Raw genomic sequence first — 20,456 nt, forward strand, 5'->3', positions numbered from 1 at the left:
TGAACTTTTAAAGTAAACCAATGCTGGCTTTGTTTTTTTCTTAAAATGCTATGGTATAAACTGTGGAAGTTCAGCAGCTGATTTACGGGCGAGGTTCAGCTGTCTGTTTAATGGGCCTGAGGTGGATACTTGGGAGCAGGAGCTTCACCAGTTGTTGCATGTTTTTCAGTCTCCTCTCTAAGAGTGTGTATGTATTCTGTGCAGCAGTCTGCTTTACCTGACATTTTGAAGGGTGACAGTGTCATCACTGGAAAATTTTGGGAAGTCTTCAACCTGAAAATGATGCAAAGCTGCTGTCTGAAATGTTGGCCTTGAGTGCTTTTTTTCAATGCAGATTAAGGCTTTTATCTTATTATTAATCAAGAAGTGTTGATTTTGACTTGGATTTCTGGTGGTTTTTACAGTATGAACCATTCATTCATTGGTGACAATGATGACTATTCTTTCATAAAACCTGGTATTCACTAAATACAAATTTCCTTCCAAACTGAAAAAAAGACTTTTTTTAACCATCTTTCTGTAACTGAGCTTTCTCAGTTTCTCAGTTCTGAGAGAAACATTACGCGTGCTGCATTTTAATATTGTTTAAAAGTAAAGGCAGCTCACCATTATTAGGAATAAAGCAGGCTTGGGATAATGTAGGAAAGTGAGGGCAGCACAGCCCTAAGTGCCTTCATACAGGGGTCCCCAGTGGTGCCACAGGAAACCGGATGCCATGTTTGATCTCAGCAGGCTTTGCACTTCTTGCAGTGATCAGCCTATCACACCTCCTTGAACCAGAAATGCAGAAGGGTATTATGTGTGGAAGAGTCTCAAGACTGGCATGAAGGAGGATGCTTTTTTTTTTCACCAAATGCTTCTTATCACTTTTTTTATTTAGTGAAGCTGAAGAGTTGAAAATCCATCCAAGCCTGTTCCTTTTGCTTTTAATCCTGGGAAGGCTGTATCCATCTCCGATGGATGGCACTTACTCAGCACTCAGCATGGCACCGTTTGTTCCATTCGTTATAAGGTAAGGTGATTTTGTGGTGGTTTTTCATGTGATGGGAGTTCTTTCTTGAATCTTTGGATTTTTTAATAAAATGCCTTTTTAAGCTTCTCTTCAGCTTTAATTTTTAAAGGAAAAACTGATATTCATTGGTTGGCCTCCCCTATATTATTAATGCTTGTTTTGGGGGGTTAGAAGGAATTTCAGTTCATGCAAGCCATTGTATGACTTGTTTGTAAATCTTAGTCTGCAAATGCTGTACGGCATGATTGCTGCCACAGAGAGGGTAGGCAAAAACTGATGAGCTGGACTGACTTGAGCAATGCAGGATTTACTGTACAAACTTCTGATGTTTTTTTCAGTCCTGCAGTATAGTTGTTCGTAACACATAAATGTAATGACTAGCGTATAGACTTGTAGATGTGTGTGTATATGTATCTTCATATCCATACATACCTATAATATATACATACACAGCTATATCTACTCTATTTCTGAGATGACTCTTCAAGTTTTTATACAGTGTAACTTTTTCATTTTTATGGTGGTCACATCAAGATACTCAGCAGATAGTTTTGCTATTCTCTATGCCAATGGTGTGGGATGGGGAGCCTGATAAGGGAACAGGGCGGTGGTGGGTGAGGAGAAATGAGCGTAATCAGTATTTGAGAGGAAGTCTTGCTATCTGTGTGAAAGCTTCAGAGCAATAGGGTGAGAAAGTTCCGTACATAATCTTGCTCCTTTAGTAGTGAAATAAGATAAAGTTGTTATCTTAAGTTCTTCCAATTTTTATTTTAAACTACTGTTTGTTAGAAAACAATAATAGTTCTGCCTACTTATTCTTCACAGCAGATGTGATGTGTATCTTCCTTCTTCCCATGTTTTTTGGAATTTTCAAGAATGAATAATAACGTACCATTCTTTCTTAAAGGGAAAAAACCTGTAGTAAGAGTTTCTGTATGCACTGTATTTAATTGAAAATGTTTGGATTTCTGCTGTATTTGAATCTTAAATGCTTTTTGGGAAATATTTAAAACTATTTGTTGGTTACATCATTAGCTGTGTTTTTATGCTTCTGTTAATACACCGGAGAATGCTTATTTATTTATTATTTTCATTTTTAATATAAAGTTTCAGCATATTTTCTGATATTGGTAATAGGTTAACTTTTGGTAAGCTTTTGGTTACAGCTTTTGGTTTTTGTCTATATTATGACCACTACTTTTGGCAAGGTACATACACCAGCAAAATAACCATTCACACTTAATTAGCTTATTTTCTTGAGGTTATTTAAATCCATTCAGAAGATGTGGGAGAAAACCCCAATAAAATCTTGAAAAGAAGAACCTGAAACATTTGAGGGACCTGTATCATTGGACCTACCTTCCTTTAACTCTTCTGCTAAAGAGGAGTGGTGTGACAGATAAAGATGTTTTCTGTGTTCTTTTTCCGCTGAATTTGGCAATAAGTGCTGTGGCTACAGGTATAACGCTGGAATAAAATTCTTACATATTTTAGACAGAAAAGTGTACATGGGTGTACAGACATGCATTTTCTGATGGGTTACTTAGCAAAGCATTGGCATTTTTTGTGGTTGCCAGGGGACAATACCAAGGATTCTGCAGGGGGAAATGCATGTATTTATGATATAGCTGAGTGTGCTGTTACTGGCTGTATTTCTGTGTACAGCTCTTATGCCCTTGTTCTGTGAATGCCATGATTGTTTTCAGTTTACTCTGGCTGCATTAGTTGGAATATATAGGGGTGATTTACCTGGGTAAGGTAAATATGTTGCTATTTTCCCTTCTGTTTCCCTTCCTATTTTCCATTCTACAGGAACAGATGAACTAAAATAGAATTCTTTCCTGTTCATTTCGTTGTTCTTTAGAAGGTGGTAATGAAGATTGTCGTGAAGTAACTTAGGATCAAAGAGAAGGCCTGGTGCCAAAGGCCCTATGCATTAAGCCATTAAATTGTATTTATGCTCCTTTGAATTGTTAATGTGGTATTGTATTATGTAACATCTATGTATACATATAATTACATGGTATCCCAATGCAGTTATAACAATTAATTGCCATATTTTTACTGTGAGTTTTTCACATTTCTACTGCTGTACCACTGTCAAGGAAAGATATTGCTTATGCAGTAGGGAGAGAGGAAGGGTGAATATAACACAACTGATCTTCAGACTCTTTCCAGAGCTCAACCCACAATGAAGTGGCATTCATTTGTTGCTCTGAGAGGATGAACAGAACACTTATTGCATTTGCAAGCAAATGAGCAGTTCTCTGAACACTGGGTTTAGCAGGAAGAATTCAAATTGGGCTTTTGAAGAGTTTCACTTAAGCCTGAGTGGAATTTTCCATCTAGTGGGAGTGGAGCTGTGGTTGCTGTGACCGTGCTGAGATGAATTGCACAATATGAGTAGGATTAAATGCTACAAGGACAAATCTCAATCTCTGTGTGCATACTTGCTACTCCCTGTTGAACTAGCGCATTTGATTACCTATCTGCAGTTCTATTAAAAGTTATTTTTCCCCCTTTCCCCTTGCAGATGTTTTATTTGGAAGGGAACATTTTGATTCACAGCTTACCTCACGTTTTTTTTTGTAAGAGCTAGATAGGTCTGCTTTAATGGTTACTTTCTAAGATGAAGGAATGTACAGAATGTTTTTGATTAACAAGGGAGGTAATCGGGAGGTAATGTTTTAAGTATGAAGCAAAAACATAACCTCCCTTTCGCCTCCCCCTCCCACTTTCAAAGACCTGTAATCTCTTCAGAATGATTTAAATTTGAGTTACCTTATGTCCTGTTGTACCATGGCATTGACAGAGTGTTTGTTTAGTGTTAAATGTTCTGGGCTGAATGCTCTGAAGGAGTAAAACGGGTATTGCTATATTGACTTGGGATACTTTTCACTAATTGAAGTCTAGCCCTATTTAGGAGTGTGACTCTTTATTCTTCTAAGTTTTAAAAAAAACAGCTTTAAAATGTCAGACAATATAAGTTGTTGGGGGTTTTTTTTAACTCTTTGGGTATATGTGCCTTGTCTTCCACTTGACAAAACTGTTTTTAATTCTTAGTGAAATTTCCCCTTCAAAACTTTGTCAAAGATAGATTTCAAAGCAGTGTTGCTTGTAGGTATGTTATATTGCAAGTCATTGAAGTAACTCACTGTCTGAGGACAATTTAAATAGAAATGTGAACAACTTCCCATGAAATTAACACAGTCATGAAATAGACACTATTTTCTTGTGCAGAATTTTGTAACTTGCATCCTTCTGTAAAATGCAGGAGCTAAATTCCAAAATCCCCTGATGCTGTTTTTGGTTGGGGACCAGGGTAGGTGGCAGTGGGAAGCACTAGTCCTTTACAGCTGTGTTCTTCCCCCTCCTGCTCCCTGCCATCCACCATCCCAAACTGCTTTGGTGCTGTTTTCTTTCTGCACTTGAGTGAGCTTGTCATTAAGATACAAGGAAAACAACTGCGACTGTTAGTTAATGACAGACACTGAGATGCAAGGAAAACAAAATTGTGTGTGGTGAGGAAGAATCTTCTGTAGGACGCAGAGTTGTCAGCTGCCCTGTTACCCTGTTGTACCCTAGGAACAATCCTAAAGAGCGCTTAGAGAAGGAGAGGGGAAGTCCACATCAGCTGTGAGCAAACTGGAAGCTCAAATGCTATTGTAGCAGCTGCAGCAGGAAAGCTCAAATAGATCCGTTGTTTAAGTGGGCTGCATGCATTGCTAGAGGGTGTGTGGGTTTACGTTGATCTAGTCATACCATGACTTTTTTTATTGGTACACTTTTTCTTGGAAGTTACTGCTTTCACAGCTTGCTTGTCAGAACTGGCTATCTGAAACCTCCTAATAGGCTGCTGGCAAAGTCAGCTTGCTAAACTTCTTATAAATCAATTGGGTGAAGCAGCGTGAGATGTCAGGAGTACCCCCCTGTGATCCCTTTCCCACAGCAGTGCCATGACACAGGTGATGCCCGCCTGCTGCACAGGAGCCCTCCACAAGCACCAGCATGGCGTCCCAGCGGGTTCCTGTGAATCGTGTCCTCATGCAGCGCTGTGGGGCCTGCTGTCCTGACATGCTGGTTGCCTGTGGGGCCAGGCTGAGATTCCTTCGCTAAACTTTATTTTCTTGGGCCTTTTCAAAGACGTTAGACCAGACTCTCTAAATCTAAAGATCTGTTACCCTAGGGATTTGGTGGACTTTCTTTGGATGCGTTATGTGACTCTCACCTTCTTACGTTTCTTAGCAGAGAATTACATTTGTGAGTCTGTCCCTCTGCAGGAAGTGATGCAGGCTGTTGGCCCCAGGTTCCTTCAAACTCTGGGGGAAAAGAAAAAAAAATTCCAGGGGCCGTGATTTCCCATGAGTCTTTAGTACCCACATGTAATGTGGTGCGGTTGGTTTTATTCGGTAGGTAAATACACTGAGTTTTCTTGACTTACAGTTAAATCTTTCTTAAATCTTAACAGATGCCAATCCAGACTAATATGCAGGTTACAGAAGATTTTTCTTAAAGTTTAAAAGCAAAATATGGTCTTCCATTGTAAAAGATCAGACTCACTGCAGTGAAGTCAGAGAGGTTCAGTGTATAACATATAGATTCCATAAATTGTTCTGTTCAAAATGCTGTTCAGAGATTAAGTATTGTCAGATTCCAACAAGCTTAGAAAGCTATTTTTAATATGCTGTTACTCAAAATACAAATTTCTAATAGAAATAAACTTGAATTTTTATCTTTTCTAATTAATTTTGTTTTGCGGTTTTTATTGGCCAAAGTGAATCACAGTCTATCTTTAAAAAATATTAGCTGAAAATTTAAAAATAGGCTTTCAGTTGCACTCTGCTTGAACCTAGCACTAAGGGCTAATTGTTTTCAATAGTTTTCTGATTAGTAAAATGTTTAAGATTTTTCCCATTTAAGGTAAGCAACCTTATGATGTCGCATAATACTGTATCTCCCAAATATGGTTTTCAGTTGCCAGATATACGTAATATATTTATATTATTGTGCTGTCTTTTGCCATTGACTGATTTATCTCTGGTTCTTTGATGCTTTCCTACTAAGATGCAAAATGTCATTCTGATGCAGCTTTGCCTGGTTTTTTTCTCTCCCCATTCTTTTTCCACTTATGTTCACAAATTCTTTGCATATTCCTTTTAGTCTTCATTGCTCAGTTTACTTTGGTACAGATAAGAGGGAGATATTATTGGCATAGTTCACGTCTTTTGAACAACAAATCCAATTATGTAAAGACCCATATGTAAAATTATGATCTTACTGTTGTAACCTGTGTGTACTAATGTTGCAAATCATGGAGTTCTATGTTTTAGGCAGTTTGAAAAAAAACGTGTATTAAATAAGTGAGATTGATCCAGGTTTATTTTAGCTTATTACGAAGCAGAGCACCTGACCCAATTCTGGGGCTCTCTATCAGTCACAGTTGTGTCTTATAATTTTATAAATCTGTGAGAGCTCACTTCTTAAGGAAACATCTTAAGGAAAAAGACCGACATATAGTAGTATTAATATTCTAGAAGGTGGTGTGAATTTAAATATCCACTGTTCAATAAGGTTACTTACACGTGGGTTGCTCTTTCAAAAAATTAATCTTTGTTGGGCTATGCCTCTTAGTTTTATTGCTCTGTGTTGTGTTTAATTATGTTAAATAATATATCCAGGTTCTATTGTAGCCCTGTGACAAAGCTTGTATAGGCTTTGTGAGAATTGGGTTTGAGGTAAGATGGAGTAGTAAAGAGACAAAATTAAAGTATAAAATCAAAAGTGTTTGTGAGACTTTGAAATAAGTTTAAAACCTTACACTGAATAAAAACCACAAGAGACAAGGGGAGTGAAGGAGTTCTGATAACAGGATACCTTTAGTTGGAGAAGAGCTTGATTGAAGTCATTCATGTATATCTTGTTAAAATTGCTGTTTATACAGTTTAAATGCAGTTTCCCTGATTTTTGTTTTGTTTCACACGTGTACAGTTGTATATGTGGGTTTAGTATATCATGCTGTATCTGACCTGAAAGAAGGCATCTGACTTTCTGTAGGCTAAACACTGGTATCCCCTGGTTAGTGGCCAAACAAGATAGCTGAATAGTTGCGCTAAGTGTACTTCCTCTGCTTTCTCCTCTTTTTCCTTTATTTTAGTGTGGCATGGCACCAGTGGGAATAAGACTGGGAATCTTACCAGGGGTCTGATGAGCAAAGAGCTTTTGTGGGGATGCCTTTTAATATTAGATGAAAAGAACTGCATGTGTGTGTTGCAGCATTGTTGTATGAAAATAGCTGCTCTTCATTACAGTTGTTTATAAAAAGCATCTCCCTGGGTTTCCATATCACACGCACATCTTCTCAGTCTTTGGTCTCTGTTTTTTTCCTTTGTCTTGTTTTTTTTTTTCCCCCTTCTTAATCTAATCTCTGATCAGTATAACTGCTTAGTATTATAACTGTCTAAAATAATTTATTATTTGGAATCCCTGTGGTACTAGGAGCAGGCTCAGACCCATTGGAATGCCCTGTCCTTGCTGGGGAAGCTTATGGAGCTGACCAGTCATTGCAATACAAAGACAGATATCCTTTTGATTATAGGCAAGGTTCCCAAAATACATGACCTGGCATAGGCATTTGGAAGTAAGAGTGACGTACACCTCTGAAACACACACTGTTTTTTAGATTCATACTGTATTTTGTAGTGTTAAATCTCTCTTACTTCACATCTAATATGGAAGTTTGCATGACTGGGGGAGAAGGAGGGAAGGCGAGGAATGCATTTCCCCTCCAAACATAACTCCTCTCTTGGGAGTTGGGACTGGCTTGGAATTATTCCATTTCTACGTACAGTCTATTTTCTGTGCAATCCTGATTGCATAGTGCTTAGTACTGATGTGTAAAAATACTTACGGTCTACCATAAACGTTTATTAGTAAGTTTTTCATACTTTTTTTAGCATTTTTGAATAAGAAATAGTAAACAGTTTGTAATTTTCTCCATTTATAAGTTCAAATTGTAGTGCTAGAGAAGACTGCAAAGTGCTTAACTGGCAGTAGGCGGTTCAAGACCTTCTGATCAACTAAGAACCATTGCACATCTTGTACATTCTTTGCAGTATTCCTCAGCCTTTTCTCTTAAACTGTGGGCAGATTTTTTTTTCTCATGTTCAGGTGGAGCTGATGGGAAATATTACAATCCCTAGGTATTGATTATTGATTCCTTACTCCAGTTTTTACTGCGTTGGCCAGTCTGTTTGCTTTTCATTGGCAGAGTATCATCTGTAGCAATTTAGAAAAATATTCACAAACTGTAGGGAGATGGCAGATTCATGGGAAATAAAAGGTGATGTCTGGCAGAGAGGCGTTCATGAGCACTGAGAGTAACAGTATCTTTATCCAGGATTGCAGACTCCTGAGGAGGGCCAATGGCTGGCATCCTAGGTTAAAATTCAGTGTATACTACTTATTGTTTGAAACATGATCTAGTAAAAAATATGATGGGATTCTCAACTGTCAACACATTGGTGAAGTAATTGTGTTATTCGTTTACATACTTAAAATTGGCCAGTCAGTAAGTACTTTGCTGGTCAAGATAAGTAGCCAAATAGTAACATTGAGCTTGTTCTGCAAAAGTATTTGCAGGAAGGAGCATGAAAATAGAGATAAATAATGCATTAACTATGCAGAGGATGGTAGGTAGGTCAGGGAAAACCAAGTGTAATTATATTTTTAGAAGCCAATATTATTTACAAAGAACAGTCTGAGTTTGAGAAAAGTCAGTATTGGGAAGGCTTTTTGGCAATGGGCTAGCTGCTTTTGGTGGTATGGCTGCAAGTGTCTCTAAGAACCCAGATCCTTCGGTTGTTTTAATGGGTCTGATAAGAAGTTTTGAAAATTGCTCTTGTTGCATTTTTGTTTACAATCAGCTGAAGCTTTCAAAATCATCACAAGGTGCTGAGACTTGATTTATGCATTCAACTTCCCTGTCATATAGTTTAAAATAATAATATAGTTGCTGAGACAGAAAGTAGTTTGTCTACATTCTTTGTTCTGGGTTTTTTTTTCCTAACTGTTTTGATAGTAAGCGGTGTGTGTTTCTTTCTGTTATTCTGCAGTTGTGAAACATCCTAGTAACTTTTCACAAATTAACAAGTTTGAGATATGGTTTTGAATGAAAATTTTTCTTCTACATGACCTTGAGTTAAGAGAACTTGTTTTTTCTTTGGAATGCTGTGAACCAAAAACTGATGAAAGGAGGCTCCAACCTCATGGGACTTCAACAAATAATTAAATAAACCTAGAGGTTAGCTATCTGAAGGTATTATTTGAGATTTCTTGATGGGAATGCAAGAAAAGAGGCGCCATTTACATTGTGTCAGCATGTTCTGTAGCAAATTTCATTTGAAGAGAACGTATTTCTGTTGGTCTGAAGTTTACACACAGTTTTCATAGGCTTACATGTTAGAGGTCTTCGTTTGTTGGCTGAACCACAACAATTCAAGTTTCTGTTGTTGATTCAGCTTGGTATCAGTTGGCCACTTTTTAAAATAACCTAGGTCTTGGTGACAAGAAGAGAGAAATGTCTGTAATTTCTTCCTAGAAAGCCCCTGAAAACATATGAAGAAACAGCTCCTGGCATAGCTGATGGGCCACTTTCACAAATAAAAGTCTGTGTACTTTGCCTACATACTTCCTGCGGTATTTACAGCTATTCTGATTCACTAAGTGCTTGTGTGGAAAACACTGCCCTTATGAAAACATAAGGTTTTATCTTAATTGCCCAAGTTGGAAGAATAAAATAACACAATGTATAAAGAGACTAGAAGTTCAGGCAACCATTAACTTTGCTTTAAAGGAAACAGATAAGAATTTAGTACTGCATAAATAACAAGAAATTAAACTTGATCTGTTTCTGTCCATGGTTAAGTTCAAACATTTTCTGGACTATGTTCATGTGTTGATTGTAGAGCTAAAACCTCTGTCAAACTGTTGATACTTTTGTAATGTTTTTCTACTTGCCAGGTAAATATTGAGAGGCTATATCAAAACTCAAATTATTCTGGGGTTTTTGGTTCTTAATTTCAATTAAAGAACAAAAATTTGTCTTCAAGCCAATTACAGTACAGGTTTCCGCAGTGAAATGAGTTTTAAAATCTAAATGCTTTCGATACTTTGATTGCTAATGAACACAGAAATCTAACAAAATGGGACATAGTTGTGTTTCCTAAAAAGAAAAACACAAAACAAGCAAATCAATAAATGGACAAAAGAAACTTCAGGTACATGTATGGCAAATTATTGTTCATATTCCAGGAAACCTTATTCTCACGTTAATGAATAGGTACTGTCCTGCTGATTTGTCCCCAACATGGAGGACCAAGTTATGTGAATTATGGAAGCATGAGTGTATTTTTTTAATGCTATTTTTGGACCTCTCTTTGCTTGGAGACCTGTAATACTGCTAAATTTAATCTTTCAGGAGAGAACTTGAAAGGGAAAAATGAACTAATATAAAATAATGATCTTTTCTTTCTAAAAAAAGTCCTTCTTTTAAAGTTACTTCACTTAATACAGACAGTAAAATGCTATTGAATCTTAATAACCGAACTCTTTCTAATAGGAGCTAAATCTGTTGTGAAATACTTTTCTCCGTGATCGCCATCCATGTTTTCCCCTGATGCGATTTCATGTTTTTAATTCTTGCTTTAGAACTGATAACATGCCTTGAACTCTGCAGCTGCGTGGTGGAGGAAAGAGAAAACGTCAATCGTGTACAACTTACTGTGTCTATAGAGAATCAGACAGAAGCGTTATTACAATTTTTTCTTTCCAGTGCATTTGTTAGGATCTTGTAGCATAAGTAGCTCCAGGGTTTAAAGGATACCATCTATTTGATTTTTATGTATTCATTTATTTTTAATCAGTTTTATCTTTTAAAAGCCCTAGAGGCTGTTAAAGTGCTTTAACTAGCAGGCCAAGTAGGTTTGTTTGAATTGCAAGTGTGCCTTTCCTGCCTCATGCTGCCCTTTTCTCCCAAACTCATTTTGTGATGATGGTAAGATACTTGTTTGACTTACAAGATCAGAGGCCCCTTCTGCAGAATGTTCCCTTCCTCATTGTTCAGCCTCTTCTCCCGTTGTTGCAGTTCCGTTTTCATGGCTGCTCTTCCCGATTCCCTCTTCCAACGTTTTGTGAAGGCAATGGATGTGAATGTATTTCAGTGCAAAACAAAATTGTGATGCTGTGATACTGTCTATAGGACTGCAGGAACTGTATTGTTAATAAGCAGTGACATAATGCCCACATCGCTGTGACAACATGCAGTAAACCTGGAAATAGATATTTTTCTCCTTGTTAATCCTTAATATAATGGACATATTTTCAGCGACAGGTGTGATTTTTCAAATTAATTCTACCTGTTTGTTTCCGTGACCTTCATATAAAAGGTAATCCTTATTTGGTTTGTCAATTTGGGTATTATAAGGTCTGTTGAGGGGGAATAATAAGAAAGGGAGAAAAATAAGCACATAGGAAACACCTGCAGGTTGTTTTTTTTTAAAAGTTCAAGATATTTTTATTTACAGCTAGTGTTCTGTTGTTTGTAGCCAGAGTAATAAATTAGATACTTTGATGTGTGCAGAGGAGTATGGAATCTTTGTGCCTTACGAGAGTTGGTCATAAATTATGTCAGTTAGGAGGGTTGTTCAGGATCTAAGTGTTAAAGCTGGAATGTAGCAGTGGAAATGCATTGAATCTACAGTTACACAAAGTAAAACCTTCTCAGATTTATTGACTTTTTGTTCTTGATCATGGACTGTTTGAAGTAAACATGTTTACATCCAATACCTCGTGCACCTAGGTAAACAGTACTGAGTTCAATGTGAAATACTACTTCAAGAGTTGTTAATAGCCCTCAGTATTTAATAGAAGTGTATCACGTGAAGATTTTTCAAGTTTCATTGCTTGTTGCTACCTCGAGATATAATAAAATTAGGTTGGCATACTGTATGTTTTTACATATGAAAACATTTTAGATATTTCTTAGATTTTAAAGTCTATTTATACATGATCTGCATATAAAGAAAGTGTCACATACTGAAAACACTTCCCCCAGCCCGATCCCAAGTATTTTTCAAATCAAAGAAAATGAAGCAGTTTTAAATACAGGTTTACACACACACATGTGCTGCCCTAACGGGTGCAAGACTCCATGGCTCATGCATGCCTGCAGAGAAGAGGCAGCCTGTGACAGATTTTAGTCGTGTTGTTGTCAGGTGAAGCTTAGAGTCTGGATGGTGAAGTGGCCAAGGTTGGAGGTCCTGTTCTTTTCTGCCAATGCCCTGGCAAGGCAACTGCCACAGTGTAAGTGACACTAATCTCAGGGATGGCAGCGTGTTAAACTGCTGCAGGAGGAGTAACCAGAAGAGTTTAACAGTCTGAAAATATTTCTGTCCTTAAGCTGCTAGGTTTTGCTGCAGGTACAAACTGAGTTACAGTGGTTGCTGTAATTGTATAATGATTTTTCTTGATACAGCTTGTGAGACTGCTTCCCATAATTGTTGCTAAATCCTAGATAAAATAAATATTGAAGAATACAGGTGGTGGACTCTTAAGGTATGTAGTTGATCTTGGAGGCTGGTATAACATAAACAAAAAATTGCTACATTGGGTTAGATTGTTGATTTGTGTTACTCAGTTGTTTTATTTGCATTCACTCTCACTTTTTGAGAACTGGTCCTGTTTAGTTTTATTTACAGGTAAGAGATTATATCTAAGTGGGATCTAGTAAAAATCAAAACTGCTGTTACGGGTTATGGAAAAAAAAAGTAGTGTATATTTTGATGTTCTTCTGGCAAACTTCTTGTATGATTCAGGAATGAAGCCAAGTGCCTTCAAACATGAGATATGTACACATAACTGCCTTCAGGGTATGCAGAAGTTCAGGGATAGGTCACCAGTGGTGACTTAGCATGGTATCTTGCATGTGTATGTGGAAGGACTGTTTCTGAAATGTTACCAGTGCTGTTTCTTGCTTGGGGGGGACGACGGGGGGAGGCAGGGGACGATGGGGGATGACGACACACCAATTTTCTTTGAGTATTAGAAGATTTTAAAAAAATTAATGAAATTTATTAAAAAGCCAGAAGAAACAGTAGGAACGTTAACCCCTCTCAGATTTGGGAAGCATTTGCCAAAGTGAAATATCTTCCCTGTGTTTCCATATGTGTTCCTACGAAGCAGATACCTTATTGTTCTTGAACTTTGAGATGCTTTTGCTCCTTAGTCATGACTTTGTAGGAGTGCGCTTAGGAGGGTTTCCACTAAGATGGCAGTTCCTGTGACTGCTGCACCCTGTGTAGCAATCTGTAGTGTGAGAAGTTTGCACTGATGTACAGCAGGTGCATAGACTGGTGGCTGGGTTGCCCTTTGGGCAAGTAGGAGCTGTGGGTTTGTATTTCTCTGAGGCACAAAAAGTGGCAGAACCGGGTCCCCTGCATGCTGGGTGAGTTCTCCACCCCCTGTGCACCTGTGTGTTTGCCCAGGGAGAGGAGGAGGAGGTAGATTATTGCCTCCTGATTTAGGATCCTCGAAGTGCAAAACAGAACCTAATTTGAGGGTCCCAATTAGGCATCTCTGTGGGGTAACACTTGCCTGCTGAGGTTCTTATTGAGAACAACAGTTTGAGGCATGAGGAGAAGTGAAGATTAGACTTGTCTATAGCTTTGAGAATTGCACTTTTGCCTTACCATACATTCAGTATAAATGCTGAGGTGGCAGTCTCTGTTGTGGACTTTAGGCAGCTGAGACAATTTTGCCTGTAATATGAAATTTTCTTCTTTCTAAATACAGAGCAGTCGCTTCTATTTCCATAATAAATTTTATAAAATAACAGCATGGATCAAAATTTGATCTGTAAAATACTGTATCTCCATATACGTATGTGCATGTGTTGTAAGCCTTTAGTGTCAGTTTTTATGAGACAACAAAGAATCAGGTTACCTAAAAATTATTCTCGACTCCATTTTTTATTACTAGGAAAAAAACCCACATAATTCTATTCTAATTCATTGCATCGTGTTTGAGGAGAAAATGCGCTCTGAAGCATGTAGTGTTGGAAAGTACCCTTGCACAAGTTAAAGGAAACCCTGGCATTTTACCCATTTTCCACTCTTCTTCTGAAGCCATGTCAGATTCCTTGGTATTTGTAAAAGGTCATGGACAAAATAAAGAACATTCCTGAGCATAGTTATACCTAATTGAAAACTAGACATTCATTACAGAATCATTGTTGCTTGTGTTTGGAAAGAGCATCTGCATTTGAGAATCTCTTGGTTAAGAAAACATGGTTTAGCAGAAATAAAAAATGGTTGCAGACAAATTACTTCTCAGGTTTAAGTTTACTGTGCAGTAGAATGAAAATGTTTTGTTTCAAACAAAGGATTTTTTTTTTTATTAAGAGCTAAGTTGACTTTCTTCTTGCACCTTGCCAATACAGAATTAAAGCTCTTCCATATGAAAGAGCCTCCAGTTGTGACTGCTCTGCTTTTGCACTCTGTTGTGAAGGATAGCCAGTCTTTGAAAAGGAAATGTGATCTTTCTAAAAATCATTCCCTACAAGGGAAGGCATGGGGAGGTGGGGGATAGAACATGCTGCCGTACTGTGAGGATGAAAATTCCCACAAAAGCCTGTTGTTCAGGGGTGGCATAGCTCTCCACTTCCTCTGAACGAGGTCTGTATTTCTCAGGCATACCATAGCCTAACACAACTGAAATGTCAGAACTGGTAAATAGACTCAATTAAAACAGAGTAACGTCTTGTGTTCGGAACCCTATTAATTCAGTTGCTGGTTCAAGATAGAAACTGTTCTGTATTTCTTTCATGTAAACGAAAGTAAACAACTACTTTGAGTATTGATTTACATTTGCTAGAGATATTTGAAACCTTAGAATACCTTTTATTTTAATGTCATATTTTAAATATGTAGCCATGACCCTGCAGGGCTTGTTTGGGAGAGCTCAGAAGTGGTTTGCCCATTTTGGCAGGGGATAATCTCAACTACATGTGATTTTGTAGGCTGAAAATATATAAGAAGCAACTCAGGAAAAGGACTAGAGGGTGGGAGGAGGGAAGGCCATCTCTGTGAGTCATCACAGTCAGCTAGGCTGAAGGTATCAGAGCACAACTTCTGCCATGCTGCATTTTACGTCACCTAAGGCATTTGGCCACCCATTTCTAAACCCTGTGCTAATTTTCCCAGTGTTTGATATTGTGGGTGGCTGAACTGTACCTGCCTTACAAAAATTGGTATAAGAATTACTGGCTTTGAAAGACTTAGCCTAACCTATTTTTAGCTGATAAAAGATTTTTATTCACTTCAACTCAGTATACATGCTGCTGAAGTAGTATACAGCTTGCTAATGTGTTAATATAGCTGAATAGTTAATTATATGTATATTCATAAATGTATAGCCAGTTAAAACCTTAAGAACATTTAAGATAAATGTTCTTTTTGGCCTCTGTTTTATATACAATTTTGAGTCTTAACAGTTAATTTTTAGTAAATAAAAAATTATTTTTTAGATACTAATTATAAATAATGGAAAATTATTTTCCAATGTGTCTTTTACTTCCTCCCTTTAAATATGTTCTAAAAACCTGTGGGAGATATGGCCTAAAGTTCCAGCAGGTGCCATGTTGGGTTCTTATGGAAACATCTGATGAAGAACATGGAGTCTAATAGTTTTAAGTCAAACTCCTAATACATTTGAATATGATTGCTATATAGAATCATAGTATCATAGAATCGTTAAGGTTGGAAAAGACCCTTAAGATCATTGAGTCCAACCGCTAACCTATCACTGCCAAGTCCACCACTAAACCATATCCTCAAGCACCACCTCTACCCTTCTTTTAAATACCTCCAGAGATGGAGACTCAACCACCTCCCTGGGCAGCCTGTTCCAATGCCTGACAACCCTTTCGGTGAAGAGGTTTTTCATAATATCCAACCTAACCTTCCCTGGCGCAGCTTGAGGCCATTTCCTCTCGTCCTATTGCTTGTTACTAGGGAGAAGAGACGGACCCCCGCCTTGTGTATAGTAAGTAACACAAACGTCAAGAAAGATGAAACAGGGCCATATACTTACCTGCTTCATGGTATAATTACTTTTTTTTTTTAGTACTTTATGTAAACACAGGAACTTCTGAAGGGGGGGGAAAGCCTCCAACATGGCTCTAGTATGACTTATGTTTCTGGGCAAATGCTCTCTCACTACTGAGAAGAAAGTCTGTGCATTTGATTTGTGAGAAATGTGTTTTAGTTTTCATTGCATTACCCTTTGTTTTCTTCTAGCCATAGCAGCGGATTGCAGCTGGATGATGGGTATTTCTCCTTTTTCTAGGTGTGGGCACTCTCCTGTGTACCTTTCACGTGAGATGTCAGGTCGGGCCCTTGTTCCATTCGTTATGGTAAATGAAGTACCTCATACAGTGCTGTCCTTGCTAGAGGGGCTTCCAGACTCTACCAGTCCTTGCATACGACAGAATAATATTCATGGAACACTTCTGCAAGTAAGTTTTTGGGTTTTTTTTGCTTTGTGGGGGAGTTTTGTTATTGGGGTTTTTTTACTGTGGGTTTTTTGTTGGGTTTTTTTTTGATCATACTTTTCAGCCAGATAACACACAGTGAGTTGTGCTGAACGCTTACACGTTGTCAAAACATGTATGAAGAATGCTTTTGAGTCGATTCTATCAGATGGTAAATGGGGAATGCACGTTTCAGCCATCATTAGAAGGCTGTAAGCTGTAAATATCAACACTTACATTTCATGTAATGTTTCATCTCTGGAGATTAAAGTGCTTTGAGAGCAAATATCTTTATCTAAACATATCTAGAGAGACATCTGTGTGACTTGCCCAAAATCACAGAGTAAATCTGAGGCAAAGCTGAACTCCAAGCACCAATAGCATTGTAGATACTAAGACTTGCCACTTAGCTAAACATTTACATATTACCTCATTTGCTTTTCCTGCTACACCAGCAGCTTCCTGTCAGTTTGCTGTACAAGTTGTGATAAGCTTTATACTGTATTCTTCTGAAAACATTCTGGAGAACAGCTCACTCTTGGTTTGGAATTGGAAATTTCTTCATTCCCCATATATCATTCCTTTGGTTTATGGCAGTTGGTTCACTGTGTTTGATTTTTACGCTATCATGGTAATAAGTTACCTATTTTTATTGCCTGTTTTTTCATGAGCAACCCTCCAACAAAGCCGTATTGTACATGATCAGCTTTGTTAGTCTGCCTGAGTTGGCAACCTCTCTAGGTACATTCCCACTGTAAACTCTGTGGTAGGGTGTGTGGGGGGTTTTGTTGTTTGTTTGTTTGTTTGTTTTTTTAGTGTATCTTTTCCAGCATGTTATTTCCCTTTAAAATCATGACCTTATGGGAGACTACGCCAGGGAAATGAATGAAGTCCCTCTAGAGCTGTTACTGTCACGTTTACCTGTAAAGGGTTTCCCCCAACTGAATCTGGATTTGGATGACAGCTGGGTTACAGTGGAGGTTGTCACAGGGGTGGGATGGTCGTGTCCAGTCTTTTCTGCTCTGAAAAGCAGTACATGCACCTGTATGCATGTATGTGCTTAGACCTGTGAGCTGCTGCGTCTCCATGGGCAGGAGGAGATTGACACCATCAAATCATCTGTGCAGCCCTGATGTGTCACAAAACTCCTGAACCTCCTGAAGTGTTAGGAAGAGAGGGTTATTCCACAGAGAGAATGAAGGGCTTTCTTAGTCCAAAATTATTATAACCCTGGTCGTGGACTGGGTGTAGTGTATAAAGCTACTGCCTTCTTTTCAGTGACCTGGAAAAAAACCATAATGGAGGGTTGGTTCTGGAAAAGCCCAAAGGATGACCTGGTTTTTAATCTAGTGTTGCTAACACGATTTTATGCATAAGTGTAGGGAGTCGTCTTTTCCATACCTGTGAGGAAGGAGATATTCTCAGGACTTTAAGGTGATTTTTTGTCAGTTTTGAGCAGCTACTAGGAACCACTACTGCAGTTGGTACTGCACCAGGGAGAGACCGGTGCTGTCAGAGTCAGACATTCTTCAAAAAGTGTCAGTTGTACCATTGCAGTTTAGTGATGTTTTGTGTATCACATTTGTCTTGGGCCTTGCTTTTATGACTTGTGAATCAAGGTTGTGCAAAGTCTTCATTTAATACTTAATCAAATCCAGTGTATGAGTGAAACGCTGGCCTGTCTGTTGCTAGTTAAAAATAACAGTCAGAAGAAATACTGTAGGGTGATAAAGATGTCCGAAAAGGGAGGTGGTGGTGTTTGATGTTGTACCTCTAAAACACGAATGCCAGGTAGTTCAACATGTAGCTAGCGTGCACCTCCTGTAAATAGTACAAAGAGCAAAGTACTGTGACTTCCAGGGGTTGTTGGAGGCGTGGTTTCAGTTTCTTTTTTAACAATGTAAGACAGGACTTGCAAAGCTGCTGCTAAAGGCTCATTGAACTGTAGAAAATTATGTTACAGGACTATTTGTTAAAACACTCTTTCTCTGAAGTTTTACTTGAAGAGGCAGTAATCTGGCAGTGTTTGAAACTGTTTGCACTGCATTTCCATGACACAGTAGAGAGTTTATCTTCTTTGATATAAAACCAAAACAAAAATCCCTACTAAAAAGAGTGAGTCTTTCAAAACTCAATAAAATTTACATTTTTCCAGCAATGCAAGGCCAATATCTTATGAAAATGGAATTCAGTAATTTTATTTCATTTGTTCAGTCACATTAGTCAGAAGCTGACTAAGTTCATTGCCTGATTTTTTTTTTTTTATTTCAGTGTTCATATGCTGTCAAGTCTTGAACAGGAAAGTTGGAATTATTCAGACTTAAAGCTTATGTGGCAGTGCCAAATGTAATGAATCTTGAAGATATTTCAGTTATGCTTCAGAGTTATGTAATCACTTCATCTGTTGCAAGCCAAATGTTAATTTATAGAAAGATCATTCAAAAAGATTTCAGCATGGAGTGCTTGTCCAAACATGGCCTGGTTTTCAAAATGCTTAGATTGACAAAGAGTGTTTTTTTGACAGTGGATGCAAATGTGTTGTGTTTAACTTCAGACCTTTGCATTATGTGAAAACATGGCTTTTCCTCCCCAGTGTGATAATTGTGGCTCAATTTATGTAGAAATACAAAAGTGCATGAGTATAAAATAATCTTATGGTTTACATGTTTTGCAGAAGCATTCTTATCAATGATTATCTAGGAGGAATACTGCTGTTCTGTAACTCTTATGGAACTGATGATATTCTTCGAGGAGTAGTTCTGCTTCTTAAGTAAAAGCACTGACTTGAATAAGACAAAGAAAAGTCTGTTCTATGTTTAGTGTTTCCTTTATGAGTGCAGTTTCCTCTTTGCTCCATAATCCAAACCGGCATGGGGGGCAGGGGGAAGGGGAGGGACTTAAGTTTGTAATCCTCAAGAAAATGCAGAAATCTTCTAGCCTTCTTGAATGGTGAAATATTTCTGGCTTCCTTAGTTTTAAGATCTAGGGCTTTTGGCCGATCGGCTCAAAGGAGGGGCTCGTCCAGAGCTTTATGTTGAGACTTCCAGAAGTCTATCAAAATTTATAACTAGAGAAGCCTTTATGTTTGTGAAACTTTTGGACTTTTGGCAGTTGCCAAGGAACTTAGAGTATTTGGGAAGATTTGGGAAGGTATCCTTATCAGTGGATCAAATAATTTTTTGACGTTCTGCCTCTTTAGGGTTGGAATTCCTGCAGTATATATTCCATCTGTTCAGAATAATTAAGAAATTCGGAATTAAGCTAGAACTAATTAAAAAATGTTTTATTCAATAACCTGTACTTGTGATTAGTAATTTCAATGTACTGGTTTGACTTGTAGTGGTATTCCTAAGATATGCAGGTAGGGGCGTGGTGGTCTGCTTTTTCTTTTCATGCCTGTGTTTTTGTAGAAATTTCTAGTCTCATAGACAACAGTCTTAAGTGGGTCTCTGAAAACTACAGTAAAGATGGCATCTATGTTAAAGAGTGTGTTTTGAGTCCTGATGTTGATGAAGGCTTCCAGTCTTCAGTTTGCCTAATTTTATTCAGTTGCAATAAGCCTAAATGTATTGAGCACAACACTTGTTAGAGTCAAGAGTTAATCAAAGACCTCCAAACGTTATTAAAGCTCAAGGTTTATTTAAATTTAGAATTCCTAGAGAAAGATCACATGGAAACCAGCCCTGAGTAGAAAAAGACCTGGTAGTTCTTCAGAAAAATAACTCCAGAAGAAGGAATCAACCTAACACAGAATGGATAGATAGTGTAATAACACACCAGCTTGGACAAATTAGGAGTTCTTTACTGAATGCAATGCAAGAAGAAACATACTGAAGCAAGAGTCTGCAGAGAGGAAATTGG

At 37.9% G+C, this 20,456-nt stretch overlaps 1 protein-coding gene across 3 annotated transcripts in view; it reads left to right on the forward strand.

The window, feature by feature from the left end:
- The window catches only part of THADA (THADA armadillo repeat containing), a 165,137-nt gene that overhangs the window by 56,978 nt on the left and 87,703 nt on the right, over positions 1-20,456 (forward strand). For all 3 annotated transcript variants that reach the window (XM_064446113.1, XM_064446114.1, XM_064446115.1), the window contains exons 28-29: positions 881-1,012; positions 16,412-16,580. In XM_064446113.1, coding sequence (XP_064302183.1) covers positions 881-1,012; positions 16,412-16,580 — 301 coding nt within the window. The remainder of the gene's footprint in view (positions 1-880; positions 1,013-16,411; positions 16,581-20,456) is intronic.

The sequence above is a fragment of the Phalacrocorax carbo genome, chromosome 3 (genome assembly GCF_963921805.1).
Source record: "Phalacrocorax carbo chromosome 3, bPhaCar2.1, whole genome shotgun sequence".
NCBI lineage: Eukaryota > Metazoa > Chordata > Aves > Suliformes > Phalacrocoracidae > Phalacrocorax > Phalacrocorax carbo.